The sequence below is a fragment of the Lepidothrix coronata genome, unplaced genomic scaffold, assembly GCF_001604755.1.
Source record: "Lepidothrix coronata isolate B3197 unplaced genomic scaffold, Lepidothrix_coronata-1.0 Scaffold116, whole genome shotgun sequence".
NCBI classification, from domain to species: domain Eukaryota; kingdom Metazoa; phylum Chordata; class Aves; order Passeriformes; family Pipridae; genus Lepidothrix; species Lepidothrix coronata.
This window is the reverse complement of record NW_016690296.1, coordinates 2,916,668-2,935,328: the sequence shown is the minus strand read 5'-3', so window position 1 is coordinate 2,935,328 and position 18,661 is coordinate 2,916,668. Positions and strand designations below refer to the sequence as shown.

Sequence of the window (18,661 nt, the reverse complement as noted above, 5' to 3'; positions counted from 1 at the left end):
TACACCAAAAAAAGGCCTTCAATCATTGTAGTCCCAACCCTGCAGGCAGCTGTAACCTGCTTGGGCTCATTTAGTGTGGGTAAGATGATCTTTTTCCATAGCCAATGCCATACTGGGAATTTAAATAGTCACCGTGTATGCCCACTTCTGATCCCTCTAATCCTGGTATCTGTTTCAACTGGGCCCCTTGCAGGAATCCAGTCAGAGGCTCAAATTCATGTCTTTGGCTGAAGCATCTTTCCTCAGATGAGCTTTGCCACAGAATTCCCAAGCACTGAAGAACAGGCCTACCTACACTAACAGCCTTGATTACTCCTTCTAAATCCTGCACATGCATCCATGCACTTAGATGACTTTGAGGAAAGGGTTTATGGATCCAGTCCTGCTTCCACTGATGCCAATGAAATTCTCTATCGACTTCAAACATCCAAATTATAACACAGGCTGTCAAAGTTACAAAAAGGAAGAAACACAGATTTAGAACACATTGAGACAAAAGATTCTTGCTAGACAAGAATTGTTAATGAGTTTGTTTCAAAACTAAAGGGATTTCAGAAATTTATTGTATATACACACAATGTCTGAGTAATGTCATTTGTTAAAATTGCTATTCCAAAGACAAATACAAGCTTTGTTGTACAATCAAATTGTTTCAAAACTTTCCTTCTTCACCACTCCTTGCTAGGCCTAAAATAGAAAGCTGGCACTGGACATGCAACATGCAGTTTTTCCCAGACAATATTTCTGTTTCGATACCAAATTCCAAAACTTTGAAGAATTCACACAGCAGTTTCAAATGTCTCAGCTCTCCATCACACACAAACACAGCTCAGATATTGCAGGGAATCAGTTGACGCTCCCCAATTCAGGGACTACTGATAACTTACCTTGTGCAAGGTGGATTTCTGCCAACAACCTCTATCCTACCCAATGTCACCTTGCTGCATCCCTGCAGGGTCCACTCCATGGGTTTCCTTACTGGATGCAATCGCTGACCTCCATCATGACAGAGGCTGCTCAGTGCACCAGGGAATTTGCACAGATACAAAAATGCAAGGGTATGTTCAAGTGCAGAGTATAAATATGGGCTAAAATATTCCAGAAAGACAGCTTGGTTTAAAAAGAGAAGATTTACCACTGTCTCTGTTAAAAGCAGAGGTAGCAGAGGACAGTAGAGGAGCTGCTGTTCTTCACACCTTCCTTTAGAAGCCTGAGGGCCTCAAAATTTGAGATTGCAAATATTTTAATACCTAAATGAAAACAGTACATCTTTCAGTGCTTCTGAGCAATTCAAATTGTGGCTTAGGAATCTATCTATCCTCCCCTCAGCATACAGGATAATGTATTTTCCCGAAAAAGCATCATCAAGTTGTAGTTTTCAGGGGACCGGTAGCAATATCCCTTCACTTTGTCACTTCTACCCTCACTCTGAAAAGGTTAGCAACATTCATCTACCAAATTGTTTTGGCCTCCAGAAGTCAAATGCAAGGTACTGATTTGTCCCTTGTCTTTCTCTTTTTTTCCCCTTTGAAAATGGAATTTATCAGTGTCTTCTATAGCAGTCTACAACATTTCCCATCTTACGTTACAAAGACTTGCAGTTAAAGGGGAAAATGCTTTGCTTCTGAAAAAACAAGAAAAGGAACAAATATGTCTCCCGCCCAAAAATCCTAAAAATCCTACTTATATAAACAATGTCCCATTTCCAAAGCACAGAGATTTCTTAAGTTCAGCAAACAGACTGTCTGTGCTGCATTTACACAGACCCACGTTCATTCATCACTTTCAAGTCTAATTACCAAGCCATTTCCCTCTTGGCAACCTCTGATGGCTAGAAGAATTAGGTTTTACATGGTCAGGAATACCGAGGGATAACAAATACCCATAACTCTCTGCAGCTGTGCAATTTGTAAAGCCTCTCAAGCTTTCGTGCAGGCCAGGGATTACTTCCAGGCAAACTTTCCTGCTGTATCTGGACCAGTCCTGCCTTAGCACAGTGTCTCCTACAAAAAGTCATAACAACATCTTTCAAAAGTATGGAGAAAGAAAGGAAAAAGTCATAACCCGCTCGTGGAAGCAAATGCTCATTAGAACCACAGAGCAGTGGAAAAGGCTCCGTGCGTCACGTTGTTCACCTCTGACAGTGCCCGACTGCTCCTTGCTGCACAGTGATCCCTGAAATGTCAGGTTTGTTTTAAAGATGTCAAGTGGAAGGTTCTGGACCTTCTCCCAAATGACTAACTCACGGGGAAGGAGAATGCTCTACCAAAAGCCTTGCTGATTTACAGATATTTTCCCCATATCAATCATTTCTCCTACTCAAACCTCTCTGTGACACCTCTAACTTTCTCCCATCTTTATTCTGCAGGTTTATCATCTGTTCTCTAGAATCAGTTAGAGGGAATGCCTCCTTTTTTCCTTATAGTCAGGCCATTCAGCCCCTAATTTTTCATTTTCAGTTATCTCTAAACTTCCTCTAACGTCTCAACATAAACCAGAAAGAGATGGAAAATTCTTCCAAGAGTGCTAGAAGCTCAGTGTAACAGAACAAGACTCAGAAATTAATACAGCTCAAAGTATCTTTATCTGCCTTCACTACCACATTAGAAACCCAAGTCCTTTCAGAATCCCCCTCTCATCTTCTTGCAGCAAGGATCTCCAGACTTTTCTCTTGAGCAATTGCTCTCTGCACTGAAATACTTTTCTTCCGAGGTGCAGGATTATAGTTTCATAAATTGTCTTTGAGGCTGGTATGTATCCAGCCTACATTTTTAATTCCTTGATTAATATGTAATTGTTTGCTGCCTACATGCAAAATTGGAAGGGGAGTGTGGACAGACAAGAAAAAAACAAAATCAGGAGCTTAGTTCATATTGATAAAAGATATGGAACTTCTAAGCAGGCTGGATAAGAAATAATCTTTTAAGAACTAATACACTCTGACACTGAACGATGCCAATATAATTTTTGCTGACTTCAAAGTACTTTTTTGTTCTACACAAATACATTTTGTAAAACAAAACTGCTACACAAGACAGTTGCATTAAGTAGAGTGCTAGATGTATTACAGTTATGGAATTATGGCATTATGGCTTGGGAATGTGTAATAAATAAAACACCGTGGCATAAGTGAATGCAGCTACAGTGTCTGCCATGGAGTAATGGCTTGTGCAGTGACAGAATCCACTAAATGATGCAAAGGAGATGTTATATTGAATGGTGCAAACAAGGTAATTCCTTATCTTTCTTGATTTACCTGTACACTAATTAATCACAAAGTCTATTACTTCATATGTGCCTGCTGCTTAGAAGGGATTGTTCAATCAGCTCCAAAGATTGGGAGCAAAACATTTGTGTTGTAAATCCACAAGCTTTAGACAAATCTAAACAAGTAACTATGGGTTAATGAATACTTGGCAAAGTGCTTGGAAGGGCAAAAGTATTAAGTAATTATTCAGTGTTATTTCACATCTATATTTCAGATTGGCATTATTCACAAAACTATTCTTTGGCTTCTCTGTATCTCTGGACATGTCTTGGTAGGATCAGGAGAGGCTGCCTACCCATGAGATCTGGGATGTGGCACATTCTGCACAAAGCCCACAGCATTCTAACAGGGACATAAACCGAGAGGAAAAGCTCTTACAAAGCTGTATCCGAGAGTGTTTTTCACTGCCAAGGCAGAGAAAACTAATTCAACCAACAGAGGGAATAGGGAGACAATATAAACAGGTGTTTCCTTGAAAACTTCAGCATGGTTAGTAATAGTACAGGAAATGGATCTCCAGAGGCCACAAATCATTAGCATCTCTAGTGCATTTGCAAATTCCTACTGTGCAAAGTCAGCCTGTAAAAAAGGCCATTTCTAATAAGTGCCTTGTCTGGTTTCCTACACCATTTAATTTCAGATGAATTTTATGAGAACTCTGCTACATATTTTACCTCCCATCTGGTTCAGATTTGACAATGAAATATTTGTGTGTCCCACCCTGTTCTTTTTAAAGCTCCAAAACCAGATGTCTCCAGCACAACACGGCTGCAGCAGGTCATACCACATTCTTCAGCAAGCTGTGCCAGGCCTACTACCCCCCACAGACAGTTCCAGGTAAGGTAACATTAGGCTGTTTACTCCCTAAGAGAATAAAGCAAACAAACAAACAAACTCAACACCTCGAGGGCACTGTGTGAAAAGGCTGATTAAAATGTTTTATGGCTTATTCCTCCAAAAGGTTTTATGTTGATGAAGTGGTGTTTCTGAAAGCTGAACAAGTTAAAAGCTGCAGCAGCGGAAGATTCCCCTCCATTGGCTTGATTCAAGCACACGGTTTTGCAACTTTTTGTTGCAAGGTGTTTCAGTGTATAGCATGTCTAGGAAGTTCACAAATTCCACAGTTTCACACACTGCACACGAGAAGGATGCTGATGAAAACATCTTCACACGGATTTTGCATTTTCAACAGCAAATACATTCATTTCTTAGCTGTTTCACAGGGCAGCTCTACGCTACAAGTCATGCCACCTCCTGCAACACAAATAATTCATTTGTGTCACTGAAACGTCAAAATGACACCTGTTAACCTTTTCTGAAGATACAAATGTCCTTTTTGCAATATAAAGGGATTTGTAGGGATGCTGAGGGAGCTTGTTTTCCAGAAAAATGTTGACATTTTGATGAGGCTTTAAATTGATCAAATACTTTCTCCACGCACCTAGTCAGTAGCTTGTCATGCAAAACAAAACAGAATAAAAGTACTTGCTCACAACAAGTAGCAGCTGCATTTATAAGCAGATATTCCACTTACAGAGCCTGTCAAATCTTAAATGCTGTAGTATCAACTAAAACCTGTTACAATCCTCCTTCAGGCACAAGCTAAACATCACTTGGAATCATCACAAAGCAGGATATTAAAGAAAATACTATTAGCTGTTTGCACAATAATTCCTTCTTAATGTCACGCATGAAAGGATGTAAGTGTTACCAAATCTTTCCATGAAGTTTTTCCCAGTCTGGCAAAATGTTTAAATGTAAGTGTAAATTTAGGCATATGAGTAGTCTCCTTGGAAATTTGTGTTACACAGCTTATGATCATATTGTTTGCTTGATGGAGACACCAAATTAGGCCAGTGCAACAATCCTGGGAAAAAAAAGGAGTTAGTTACTGGAAATAAATGCAAGGTAAAACCACAGAAAAGAGCCAACGGGCATGAGAAGCAGAAGAATCATTCCTGCTGATGAGATGAGAAAGGAGGAACTCCACCAGCTTACCTGTTTATGCCAAGTTAAACACACTTGAGTAAAAGTCACACATGCTGCCCTTCTGTATGTGGAATGAATATATTTCATAAAATAATTCTAGAAGGGTAAATAGACTTGTGATTGCACAGCGTAGGAGTAATTTATCAGAAAATTATGTCTGTTATTTTTGTAACAGGATTACTTACTTTCCCCTTTCCACTGCCAAGGCATCTATCTCATCAAAGAAAAGAATTGAAGGAGACACCACTCTGGCTTTCCTGAAGATCTAGAAAAACAACAACGAAACACCCTGTTTTAAGGGATGGAAACTGTTTACAGAATGCTATCACCCCCTACATGCCTCAAAAGCTACAGAGCATCACATAACAGACATCAGACTTATCATGTTTTGGTGTTGTTTTTTTTTAAAATAAATCGTTTAAAAGCTATGCATGATACTGTGCAATGCAGGCCTGGTAGTGACAGCTGCTACTGGATCCCAAATTTGACATGCATCACTAGGCCAATGCTCAAGAAAGATAAACAACATAAAATATCCCTCCTGCTTTTTCTATTTTCTTTCTCTTTTTGAAACTCACACCAGGAGATTTTTAGAAAGTTTAAAATTAACTTTATGAGCAGAGAAGAATTTGAATGCCAAGAAAGTTTAACATCTAACATTATCCATAGCCTGCCCTTCCTCACCTCTCTTACTGCTCGTTCAGACTCACCAACGTATTTATTCATCAACTCAGGCCCCTGCAAGGTAGAAAATAAAAAAGTTTAAAAAGCATATTACAATTACATAAAAAAGGACAGAGACAATCTGCCAGTGCTACACTGCTGATGCTCTAAGAAATTTTGATAATTTGTCATTTGCAAGTCTTATTGGTGCATTTTTAGATGTACCCTCTACCTGCACCAAGCTTTCCTCCATTTATTTTAGTACTGTGCATGCATGTAACTATGCATTAGTCCTCTCATCCTAATCCTTCATGAGAAATGGAATTAACCAAAAAAATGTACACTTTGAGGTTCTTAAAAGTTGTTTGGCTCAACAACAGCAACAAGGGGCTGCAAATCAGCCAAAAAGACAAATTACAGTAAAGCATTTACTTGCACTCTCAAACATGCATCCTGTCCAAGCAAGCACCAAAAGAGTGACTCAAACCAATGTTTAACAGGGTTTCTTTGAACTTGACAGTTTGCAGGTCCAGAAAGAAGAAGCTGCCATAGCAGCACACCTGAAACTCATCCAGGAGGCACTCCAGCCCCAGGAAGAAAGCTGTTCAGTGTCTCAGCTCATTCACATTCCTTCTCCTCTGCAGGGACTGCCAAGCAGGATTATTAGTGCCAGCTGCTCTGGTGCCTGTTTATACTCACATCCCTGTCCACCAGGAACACACTGGAGACCACAGGGTCAGCGTTCAAGTCTTGAACAAGTACTTACAATTATAACAAGTAAAACAATGGAGAATTCTCAGAGCATTTGCTGTTCTGCTATATCCTGCAGGAGAGGCTGCTTAAATAATGCTTCCTAATGGGCCTCACATTCTCCTGGGATTGGTAATGACTCATTGACTTCAGCCTGGTTTGCATCAACATTGACCTGCAGCCTCAACCAGCGATCATTATCCAACACCCTGAACGAAAAGAGGCAGAGGCTTCAATCCATTTTTCAGGGAACAGGTGTCCTCATCATTTCACCAGCAGAAACAACATCCTTCACAGTCAGAAAACTGAATCACCCTCCTCTGCTTCACAGCTGTGAGTACTTTCAGGTAACACTTAGCCCAGAACAGAAAGGCAGCTTCAAACAGCAGGTATGTTATAATTAAGGATGTGGCACATACACAGTTATACACTGGCAGTGACAGAGCCTCTGTTAAAGCCCCTCTTCGAATGGGACCATCTGGACTTTGTTCCCAGGTCAGTGGAACACGGATTCATCACTCTGAAAATGGAGCTCACTGGTTTTTTGCAGTCTCCCCTCTCGACACTCATTTTCACTCCTGCAGTAACAGTTCATGCACTGACTTTTACCTTGACACTGGAGCCATTGGAAAATACCTGTGCATATTTAGGGGAAAAAACCATATACCCTGAAAAGCAAAGCACAAGTTATCTGCTAGCAGCAAAGCATCCAGAGTTGTCCATTATCCAAAGGACCAGGTGAGATCCTGGAGTACCACTCAAGTCAAATCCATGGTTTAAGGATTGGAAGAGCAGCACTGCATGCTTGGCCCACAGGAAAAGTAAATGACACAGTTAGCATTGCTTCCTTTCAGCAACACCCACCCTTAGAGCAACTGCTGTGGCAGCTAAAGTGTCACCTGGAGGCCTCCAGTGACTGCAGAATTGGAGTCTGGTGGATACTTGTGGGGAAACAGAACTATTCAGACACATAATCATAGAATGCAAGAAAGAGAAAAGGTAAAAACAAGGTGAGAGAGAGAAACGAAGTCTCTTCCTGCTATTGACTGTGGACACTGAGCACGAGGAGTGTGCAGCAGTTAGTGAGGAACAGGCCTGCAGTTCAGAGCCAGCCCAGCTGCTCCAGGACCTCACCATTCATCACATCCAGGGCAGATGAGGAATCCCATAGCACAGGCCTAACAAATCCTTAAGGAATGAGAGCACAGTCCTCTCTCACCAGCTCTCTGCTAAACTGAGCTGATACACTGAGAAACCATGGCAGATTCTACCCATAATTATAGATGTCTTTTACTGACTTTTTGTGGACCTTCTCTTTCACACCCTTAAGTAATCTTCATTCACATCAGTATTCTCATGGAAAAACCAACATCACATACATCAGTGCCAGTGTATTCCTCTAGTACGACACAACATCAAACAGCCTGACCTTCTCTTTTCTTTTGTCTGAGCAAAAAAAAAATACTTAAAACCAAAACTACTCTATTTGAGCTTTAAGGTACAATATAATTTCAGATGCTTGGAGTTTTATTTTTAATTAAGCATTAAAATATGATGAAGGCAACATCAAAGCAATAAATACTGTTTAAAATGTTTCCAAAGAGAATTATTTTGAATGCATGGGTTTGCTGTGAGCTTCGACATGAAGTTTTTCCTCCATTTTTCTCTTCATTAAGCAGCAACTCCAGGTGAAAGACCACTGTGTTAATGACTCCGTGTGGAGAATTTTAATGAAAATTGATTTGAAGGTCTCCTAGTTCGCCACTCATGAACAACACCAGAACTGCATTTGAATGTCATGGTTCTTATTCCAAGTGGCTTGAAACTCTTATTATACGCGTCAGTAAAGGAAAAGACTCCAGAGTAAGACAAAGCACACACAAAGATGAGGAATTGCTGTACAATTCATCTCATGCAAACACTGAAAACCACAACACAAAATCTAGAAATGTTCAAAGAAGCTGGATGTAGCACCCGAAGTGAGTTAGCTCTGGTCCCACCTGAGCTGAGCCCCTGCCTTACCCTGTCTGCACCCACACTGTCCTTTAGCTCAGACTGAGGGCAGCTCCTTTTTGAAAAATGAATCTGCATGAGAAGCAGTCTACAGGCCACCACAAAGTCACCCGCTGGCAGCTGACACAGTTTCTGGTTTTCACAAAGCTCGCCTTCTCTTTAGAGCAAGGTTGCTTTAGAGACCACTCAAGAAATACCAGGAGGGGTTTTTTATCTTACTTTTTAATGCTTTAAAAATCAAATGACATAAGCTCAACTTAGTCAGCAAGTCAACATTTGCTGAAAGATCATTTCTGGCCCAGAGGGGAGCACAAGGATTCCTTTAAAAGCCATTCATAGTCGTTGATAGGCTGCCCAAGAGGTGACAGTAACAAGTGGGCCAGTTTACCGATGCGCCGCTCTGTTCTCTTCTGCAACAGCTCATCTTCCATATGAACGGACATAAAGGAATAAAAACCTGTTTCTTCTGGTCATTTGCACAGTTACTCCAAAACCAGCAGAAGATTTGGAGCAGAAAATTGGCAGAAGCAGTTGTAGCTTAGCCATGCATATAAGCACACCATTTGTGAGCAGGAGTCCAGACTGACAGAATAAAATCTGTCAATTCAGGCCCTCTGAATTCTGCTGAGGTTTTTTTATTCAGCCTCCAAGTAGATAATTTCCAGGCATGTTCTGTTTAAAGACTATCCCATCCTCGTTTACAAGATATATCCCCCCTTGTATCATGAAACCTTCTACTTGTTTATGGTCTGGATTGGGTGAATTTCGTTTTTTTTTTTTTTTTTTTTTTTAAATAAAGAAAACAAGAAAAAAGTTCCTTACATCTAAAATATTACCAGAATCAACTCTTCAAAGGTTAACTGCACCAAAAGATAAAATCCCTGTATACAGGCTGCAACATGAGATAAGCTTGTTTATACATGACAGAAGTTCTCCAAGTGTTTTTAAACAGCAAGAAGAACATCTGCTATCCCTGAAATTTAAGGGTATCAGTCATTTTTCTAAGCAGTGCTTAAAACCACTTGCAGAGTTTCACCACCTGAAAACACTGGGGTAGCCACCCGGGTAGGAAATTTAGTCAGTGACTATCTTTAAATAATTTTTTTTACTGTTTTGGCAATCAGGTAATTTATGCCCTTATGCTTGTTGAGGCAGATGGACACAGATCCAGATTTCTGCAGCATACAGCTCTGTCTAGTCTCTTTAGAAATACTGTGATAGCCTCACATACAAGTTCTGGGCTCTAATACAGACACACTAAGCTATGTTAGTCGTAGAGTACAATTCCTATGCTTTAAAAATCCAATTAAAGAGCTTTTATCACATTTTACAGATTATTACTCTAGATCATTACTACAAGTTAATGCACAACTCCTTCTTTGCCATGTTCGAAGTAGAAACATTGGGAACAATCCCAATTCTCTCAGCCTGATGCTCTACTACTACAACATTAACTCATTTGGAAGAGACTCAGAAATTAGTTCGTCTTTTGGCACGGTAATCTCAGTGGTAAAATGCTCTCCCATCCCTCCCACAGCCAGCCCAGAGCAACACATGACTCAGGGTGGCTGCAGGGAAGCGAGTTAACAAGACAAACAGTGAGACTTCCTTTATTTCACCGGTAAGGTTGTACATGTGTGACTTGGTAATTGGTTACGTGGCATAGAAAAATATTTGCTCAGAAAATACATGCATTATATTTGCTTGTTAAGAATAAAACCTACTCCTTCCCTTCCAGTGCTGCTTAAGAGATTTAATCTGCCTCACTCCCAGCTTCTCAGAAGAAGGAAACCCCAGGCTGAGCACCGTGCACCGCTTTAATCGCTTCCTCTCCCTCTGCCCTGCATTCCAGAGGACCTTAAAAACTTGTTGACACCTGTACGGTGTTTTAAAAGCCTCAATTTCAGCAGGTGCTTGTGGGCTCCAAAGTATCCAAGGGAGTCAACTGGCAAAACCCCATCATCCTCAGTCTTTGCAGTGAAGTTGCCAGATGAAACTGCAAAGGCAAATACGATATCCAGTTTGCTTCATTGTCATGCCCAAGAAGTCACTTGTTTGCCACTTGCCTTGACCAGCAAACCTCAGTGACAATCTTTTGAGGCTTCTTTACAGAAGACAGAAGGCAGCATTTGTACTGCAGGGTGAACTGACTGGAAACATTGCATTAAACTCTGTGCATGCACCAGTGCTTTCAGAGAGGGTCCTCTCCAGCACACAGGCACAGCTGACACTCGGATTTACCGGCATTTTCCAAGCTCACAAAGCGCTGCACAGGCACAGCAGCGTCAAGTCAGAGGTGAAACTCTACTGTGACAGAGCTGGAGCAGATCTAGAAGTAACCTGTCCTGCTCACCTGCTCCATCCACAGACAAATCCCTTTGCATGTCGTTCCTGTTCATCACAAATTTCCAGCACCTGCTCCTATTCCCTACTACTGCCACACTCTCCAGGACCACGCCTGGCACCATTTGGGCAGGATCCACGTGGGATCAAGTATCATACAGCAAAACCACACAAAGTTAGCCAACCCTGCTGCAAAATGTATTTGGCTGCTGACACAACACCCCTCCAGCAACACCCCATCCCACCACTGGTAACTTGAGAAGAGGGAGAGAAAGACTAAGTGCTAATAAAAATTAATCTTGCAAAGTAATTGAGAAAGGACAAGGAAACAGAGACAGGGAATTATGCTTAATCATTTTCTGCCTGCACATTCACTTTTGGGAAGATTAGGGTAAGAATGCCTTATTTTATATGGGCATATGATGAATGGGCATATGATTTATATGGGCATATGACAAATGCCTGATTTTATTTTCAGTTGAGTAAAACATGCAGTTATAGTTTCAGGATTAACGGACCTCAAAGTACCTCAGTTTGTTTTCCCTTGTAAAAAATGTTAAATTTTTCAGATACAGTTAGTATCACTATCTGCTAATTAACTAATAAGTAACTGTAAATATGTTACTATGCATCTTTTTAGAAATTTTATCAAAACAAAGTTTCTCATAAAACCACAATGCTTTTTCATTTTTCATCTTAAGTGTTTTGCTTACAGGCACTAAGCTTTCTTATTTCAGGCTTCTGCCCACTGAAATCCCCATCAAAAGGCTAAACTGTCTCCCCGAAATTCACTGACAGTTCTTCACAAAGCAAAGCAGTCGACCTTTCCAATCCTCATTAATCTGTTTGAGCTGCCACAGCCAAGGGCTGAAGGGAAAAGCAGAGGAAACTTCAATTGGAAAATATTTTGACATAATTGACCCAGATGACAAACTAAGCTTAAGCACATGTCAAGCACGGGGAGTGGTACAAAAGCCTCGGCTGGGTGATACAGGAAGTTAAATCAAGCCAAGGTGAAGTCAGAGCCCTGGGAACAGTGTATATTTTTGTAATTACTGCTAATTGAAAAGAGAAAAAAGATTCCTTCATCCCAAGCTCTTAAGTAACAGCAAATAAAGTGTCAGGAATATTTTCTTTCCTCTTTATTATTTTTTTAAAACACACCACAGTTGGAGCTCCTAAGCACTGCAAATGATATTTCAGAACAGTATAGTTCACATCATCTGTCCTATTGCTTTGCTTGGTGTTAACATCCCTAAACACTCCTTACTGTCACAGGTGGGTTTGGTTTTCTTTGTTTGTTTTGTGTGATGGTTTTTTTTAAAGTATTGCTTCATCCTGTTTAGAACAATTACTGCGTCTCACTTAGCTGAATTCCAAGGGGTTTAACTTTTGGAGGTCTAAATTCTATTTTTCTTTTTAAGATTAAGCTGGTTTTTGTCACTATGCCTAAGTGAGTTTCTGCCTTAGTTTTGATTTTAAACAGACGAATGTTAAAAAGCACTGAGCAACAAGAGGAAAAATGATGCTTCCCAAACCTTTGCAAGAATATAGAAGTTACATGATTTTTGTTGCTATGTATTTTATAAACTCAGGTAATCTGCTGGCTGGACAGAAAACAGAACTCCAAGTCCCCGCAGATCAGACCATCAGCTAACGAATTCATCATAACTGGGTGATGGAGTTTATCTGGGTAGGTACCATGATGGTGTCCCCCAGCCTGACAACATCAGAGCAAACTTCAGTGTTCATTCTGAAACAGGTTAAAAAAAAAAAAAACAACAATGGTTTTCTTGTTTGGTAGTAAAGTTAATGACCTAAATACCACAATAATAACAGGGGAAAAAAATTCCACTCAATTGCTTCCCAGAAAAGCAACAGAAAGTCTGTAAAGTAATACTCATTAGATCCTTAGCACAGCACAATGATACAGGATTTGCTAAAAATAAAATAAAAAAAAAAAAACCAAGAGGGCAGTCATAACAAATCTAAATAAACTAAGATGCAAGACAAATGCAGATATAATTATCTATGCCATGCAGCAAGATAAAGGAGTTTCCTCCAAAAATATTCTTATAATATCACCACAAACCATTAGTGGTTTAATAAAAATATATCTTAAAAAAGCAGCCAGTCAAAGCTGACCCTAAGTGCAGGAACTGTCAGAACAGTACAGAGAAATACCTATCACATAAATAGTCAAAAGAGGGAAAACAACCCACAGAAATAATACAGTGACAAAGGCTTTCATTTCCTTCATGTTCAATTTCAGAAATTTAGATGACATCTAAAGCAAAAGTGTCAGAGAGCTGGTTGTATAATATAACAAGCAAGGTGTCACCAGCCTGGCAGAAGCTGAAAATTATATCCCTCTCATCCTGTTAATATGGATAGGTCTAACATCTGTACAGAAATATCCTTTTCCTACTAGTAAAAAATACATTTCAGAAGAAAATTACAAACTTTGGGGTGAGCACAACAGGATTGTGAAGAAGCACAAAATGCAGAGAAGGCTGACTGAAATAAGCATTCAAACAGATCAAAAACTATTGATAAGACTGGTGATCCATCCTGAAGGATGAAAAAAATTCTCCTAATTCCTTCCTTCACACAGTCTTATATTCGCTTGTATCCATGACCACAAAACACTGAAAAATCTCCAAGAAGCTGAGAATAATTCAGTTGCCTTTCCTGTAAGAGGTTTGGGAGAGGGGAATAATCCAGATGACCACTAAAACCCTGAAAAGCCTCAATACTGCAAGAGATTTAGGAAAGGGGGTTGACGGGAAGGAGCAGGAAAAGCCATCCCCTGGAAAGTAGTTGACAATCTCCTCCTCAGTAAATTTAGCAGATACATTGTATTAGAAACAAAGCAAGTCGAGAGAAGGAATAAAAATAAACAATTCCCCTTAGGAATTATATGCAAGATTGCTTTGTAAAACAAACCATCCAACAAACTGCTTTTCTCTTGGAAAAGCAAAAGGTCACCAATCTTGGTGAAAATACAGCTATAAAAAGTTTTTGGCCAAGTATCAAAGAGCATGTTTACAAAAGGGCCACATTCATTGTAACATCAACCATTCAAACCTCACAATAGATTTCAGGAGAGAACAGGATGCAACGTCAAACATCTGCTATCACATTATTTTCTGCAGCTCCTCTGCCCAGAAATGACATCCAGACTCTGCCCATCTCCCAGCCCTTGCAAGAGGCCGGTCAGACGGAGCTGTGACAGCTCCCCCCGTGCCCAAAACAGATGGAAAGGTCACATTTTAACAGTTCACACATAACTCAGCCGAAACATCTCATTTAACAGAGTCAGCTGTCCAAACTGCACAGGCACTGCACACACACATCTGGAAAACAGGGCAGAGCCTTCCTGGAACCCAGCTGGGGCAGGGGCGATACCTGCAGCACTGAGGCAGGACAGACAACTTAGACCAGGAAAGTACATCCAGCACTTCTGGAGAGCTGGACTTTCTGTGCCCATGGATCTGAAGTGTAGTGTGCAGACACAATAGGTCCATCTTTCAAAAAAATCACTGGACCAAGCAAGCACTGCATGTACCAGAACTGATTTCCTCTCAGGTTTCAGACACAGGGAGACACAGCATCCAGCAGCAGGCTCCCACGGCCAAAGCTAAGCCTCCTGTCTGCAGTCCCTTCCTGAGAAGGGCCCAGGAACCTGTGCTCCCTGGACTATCCTAGAAGAATACACATATCCTGCAAGATGTACAGCAGACACTTTTCATCAAAATTACTTATTTGAGGCAGGAGAGACTGGAAGGAAAATGCAAGTCTGAAAAGTGAATTATCAAGAAACACACTCTCATTTCAAAAAACCTGATGTCAGTTCCAGGGATGGATATTTGAGACACATGTAAAGAACAGGAAAATTAATAGAGCTGTAAGCAAGAAAAGTCCCCTCTCAAAAAACAAAATAAAATCAAAACCCCACATATTCATCTACTTTGGATTTACTGCAGGAACACGTGCAGCAGAAATTAATCCACGGCTGTTGAGCTTGAAGAAGTGCTACAGACCATGTTTAACACATTTAGTACATGATGGATGTTGCCTTTTTCCCCTCCAAGAAACAAATGTGAAGTTAGAGCAAGTGGGTTAAGTTCCCTTCCTGGAGTCAACATATCCAAGGCTGGACATGCTCCAGAGATGTGCTTCTTGAAACATCTGTACATCAAATATTTGACCAGTTCCAGCTCAAGGGACTTAAACCAACAGGGAATAAAAGGCATTTTCCTCAAGCCAGCCCCTTCTGCTGCAGCTTGTCAATGACAGGGGGGTTCACCCTCAGAACTCCACCATGGAAAAACCGTACACAAGCATTTCCTATCAGTGCACCTTTGGATACCTCCTGGTCAGCAGGAGCCACCTTTAGACAATTAACTGCACCAGTAAAAATGTCTGATGGAGCTATGACTGAGGGATACAGGAGAGCAACAGCGCTCATTTTTAACTTGGGGTTTTTGAGTGCTACCTTTTTCCCCACCCTCTCAGGCACCAGTGCTTTGGGCGAGACAAAGAGCAATGTTTTCTTTTAAGCAGCGCAGGAGGAAAAGGTTACCTTGTTTACCAGTGACTCTGGAGTACAAAGAACTACTTTGTCTTTATGGAAGAGGCAGTAAAGGCAGTGTTTCCTAAGGGCTGAGGTTTCCAAGGCTGCTCTTGTTGAAGTGACCGTGACCCAGAGGCCTGTCTGCAATCCCAGGAAACCCGGGCAGTGAAGGGCTGTTGGCTTCAGGGTCAGAGTGACTGCCCCTGATCCCAGAGAGGACAGGATCCAGAGCTACAGCTACAGTATGCCTGAAAGGAGGAGGAAGCTGTGCAGAAACACTAACACAGAAGGCTTTGTGAGCAAAGAGATGGTCAACAGAGAAGAGGACGTGATCTTACTGCTGAGAAGGAGATACTTTCAAAATACTTAAACAAATGTTTTTTCTTGCACTTCATTAACATTCTGACACAGCTGCAGGACTACCCCATGTGGAATCACTCTGCTATCCTTTTTTTTTTTCTTCCTATGCATTGAAGCTCAGTGTTATTATTAAATAGCTTCCATTCATGTGTTTTCCATACAACCCACAGTGATCAATTACACTGATTCACGGGCAACGAACTCCAAAATTTTTCTATACCTAAGGTGTTTCTTAACGCTGAGAGAATATCCCATTTATCCAGGACTACTCCAGATATAACTGATTTTGCAAGCTTTCTAAAAAGTGATGAAGTAGAACTATTTCCCCGTAAAAAAAGGCAAATAGGACAAGAAAAATCTGAAATGCAACATAAAGAATAAGATAAAGAAAGTGACCTTCCTGAGGAAAGAAAAGGAATGTAAGAGATGACATGATAATATTTCTATGCAAGCAATTATTACAGTAAGAGCAGCTATCCACTACTCAGAGTTGTGTTTCATTTATATTACTTTAAGAATTTCACTGTTGCATTTTTAAAATACTTTAAAAAATGCCAGTATTTAAGATATCACTCCACAGCTTACCCACCCATCCAACGTACAATTTCTGTGCTAATAATTTTTAAAAGCATTCAAGAAAGTACTACTTCTTTTCATAAGAAAACCCAAACCTTTCTTGATATTTACAAGGTGTTTGCTGTAGCATCATATATAAGGATCAGAAACAGCAAGAGCCACTGGATTCTAACACTGGAAATTGGTAAACCATGAGTTGTTACGCAGGAGTGAAGAAAATGTAAGTGTAAAAATGGCCTACCTTAACTGCCAAGAAGTTGAGACCACTTTCGTGGGCCAAAGCTTTTGCTATCATGGTTTTTGAGCATCCAGGAGGTCCATAAAGGAGCACACCTTTTGGAGGCTGGATCCCCATGCGGATGAAGGACTCGGGATGTTTGAGAGGCCACTCAACTGCCTGCTTCAATTTCAGCTTCACGTCTTCCAGTCCTCCTATGTCTGACCAAGAGACCTGCAAAACAGACACTTGGCTCAACTCAGACCACTTTGCTCAATCTGGACAATGGAGAAAAACTATTAAAAAAGTTAACAACCAAAAAGTGCTCCATAGAATGCGTACTGGTTATTTCACGAAGTTGTTTTCAAGGAGTTACTTCTTCAAAAAGCCTTTTATAAGAAAGAAGCAGTTATTAATAAAGTCACACATTGTAAGGGAGGATTACACTTGCTTTATGCTGGCGGATGCACATGAAATATACTCTGCTTCAAAGGTCAACAGCAAAACCAGCAGTCACAACTCAGTTCTCTCATATTTAATGTGATGCTGAACTTGTAACAGGACTGACTGTTAAAAGTTTGGGGGGGGGTTTCTCCACCTGCCAACACTATCACTCCAATATAGGACTTGGGCACTTGGAGATGTGACTAGAAGCTTGAGATCAAACCAGCCTCCAAACACACAAGCATCTATGGCAAAGCAAAGCCACATACAAAAGGCAACACTCAAACCCAACTACAGTTAAAAAACAAGTGCAGTTCAATGTGCTCTGCTGAAGACACAAGACAGGCTTGTCAGGAATACATCAGGGCAGAACTAATATGTCCTACCCAAAACAGCAGACAGATCTAAAACCTGTTACACCTCTCCCCACATCGCTGTCAACAAGCCCAAGACTTTTCCCTGCATCCCCCAGCCTGTTCTTTGTCCTGTCACCATCCATTCCCGTCCACTTCAAATATTAAACATGTCAAAACGCACCTAAATCAAATGATCTTCTGCCTTAAAACACTCTTCCAAAAGTTTGCTAGACATAAATCATCCTTCAGCTCTGGAAAGCCAGTTCATTTGAAAGGCAAGCAGAGTGTTACCGAGAGGCAAAGTATTGCCTTTCTCCTGAGCTGAAAACTGGTTTCACCCCTGGCCTGTCCTTATTTTCTCCTGATACCAGTACATGGAGTGGAAACCAGAAGCAGACAGTCCCTGAAAGAGGCAGTTCAGTCTGTTATTGAAGTGGAAGAAAAAGAGCATTTGGACATGGTGGGAGCACTTTTGTTTAAGACCAGTCGTACTTCCAACCACACAGAACTTCTCCTGATTGTCAGACTTGGACGTGGAAATAAATTAAAAAGGCAGCAGAGAGCAGACAGCAAAAATCAAGACATGTGGGTCAACCCCTGAGAAATACTCTGAGTTTAAAGGCTAACTGGAAGGTGAGGAGCCACCCATCTGCTGCCTAAACATCATCTCTCACATCAAGAATATGTTACAGGAACACTAGAAAAAAAAAGAAATCTCTTTCTTAGTGATTAACAGCCTCTGGTTCTTAAGTAATTAATTTATAAGCCTGGGAAAGTATCAAATATGTAGAGTTGATCACCACTGCGAAGCAAGAAGGATCTGAGAGCAGAGGGGTCTGTCAAAAGCAAAAGAAATTCCTATCACCTGACTTTGAGCTGAGTATCTTGGGCTACCAACACAGTTGAGACAGAGAGAGACAGAAATCCACATACAGACTTTTAACTACAATGAAGCAAACAGACAAGTTCATAAAAAGTGAAACCATGTGCCAGATACCTCACTTGCACCTTTCCACTGTTCCACCCATGCAAACCCTTTTCACTCAAATTTCAAGGTTGAGTAACATAATTAAACTCAGGACAGTTAAACTCAATCTTCCCATGCT

At 40.7% G+C, this 18,661-nt stretch overlaps 1 protein-coding gene across 2 annotated transcripts in view; it reads right to left on the bottom strand.

Moving 5' to 3' along the window:
• LOC108502310 (spermatogenesis-associated protein 5-like) overlaps positions 1 to 18,661 on the bottom strand; it is a 52,551-nt gene that overhangs the window by 8,664 nt on the left and 25,226 nt on the right. The window contains exons 11-13 of one of the 2 annotated variants that reach the window (XM_017825155.1): positions 16,780 to 16,989; positions 5,942 to 5,995; positions 5,443 to 5,522 (exon numbers count right to left, since the gene is read on the bottom strand). In XM_017825155.1, coding sequence (XP_017680644.1) covers positions 5,443 to 5,522; positions 5,942 to 5,995; positions 16,780 to 16,989 — 344 coding nt within the window. Of the gene's footprint in view, positions 1 to 5,442; positions 5,523 to 5,941; positions 5,996 to 16,779; positions 16,990 to 18,661 lie in introns of those variants that run through there. The other variant, XM_017825156.1, reaches the window with a different exon arrangement.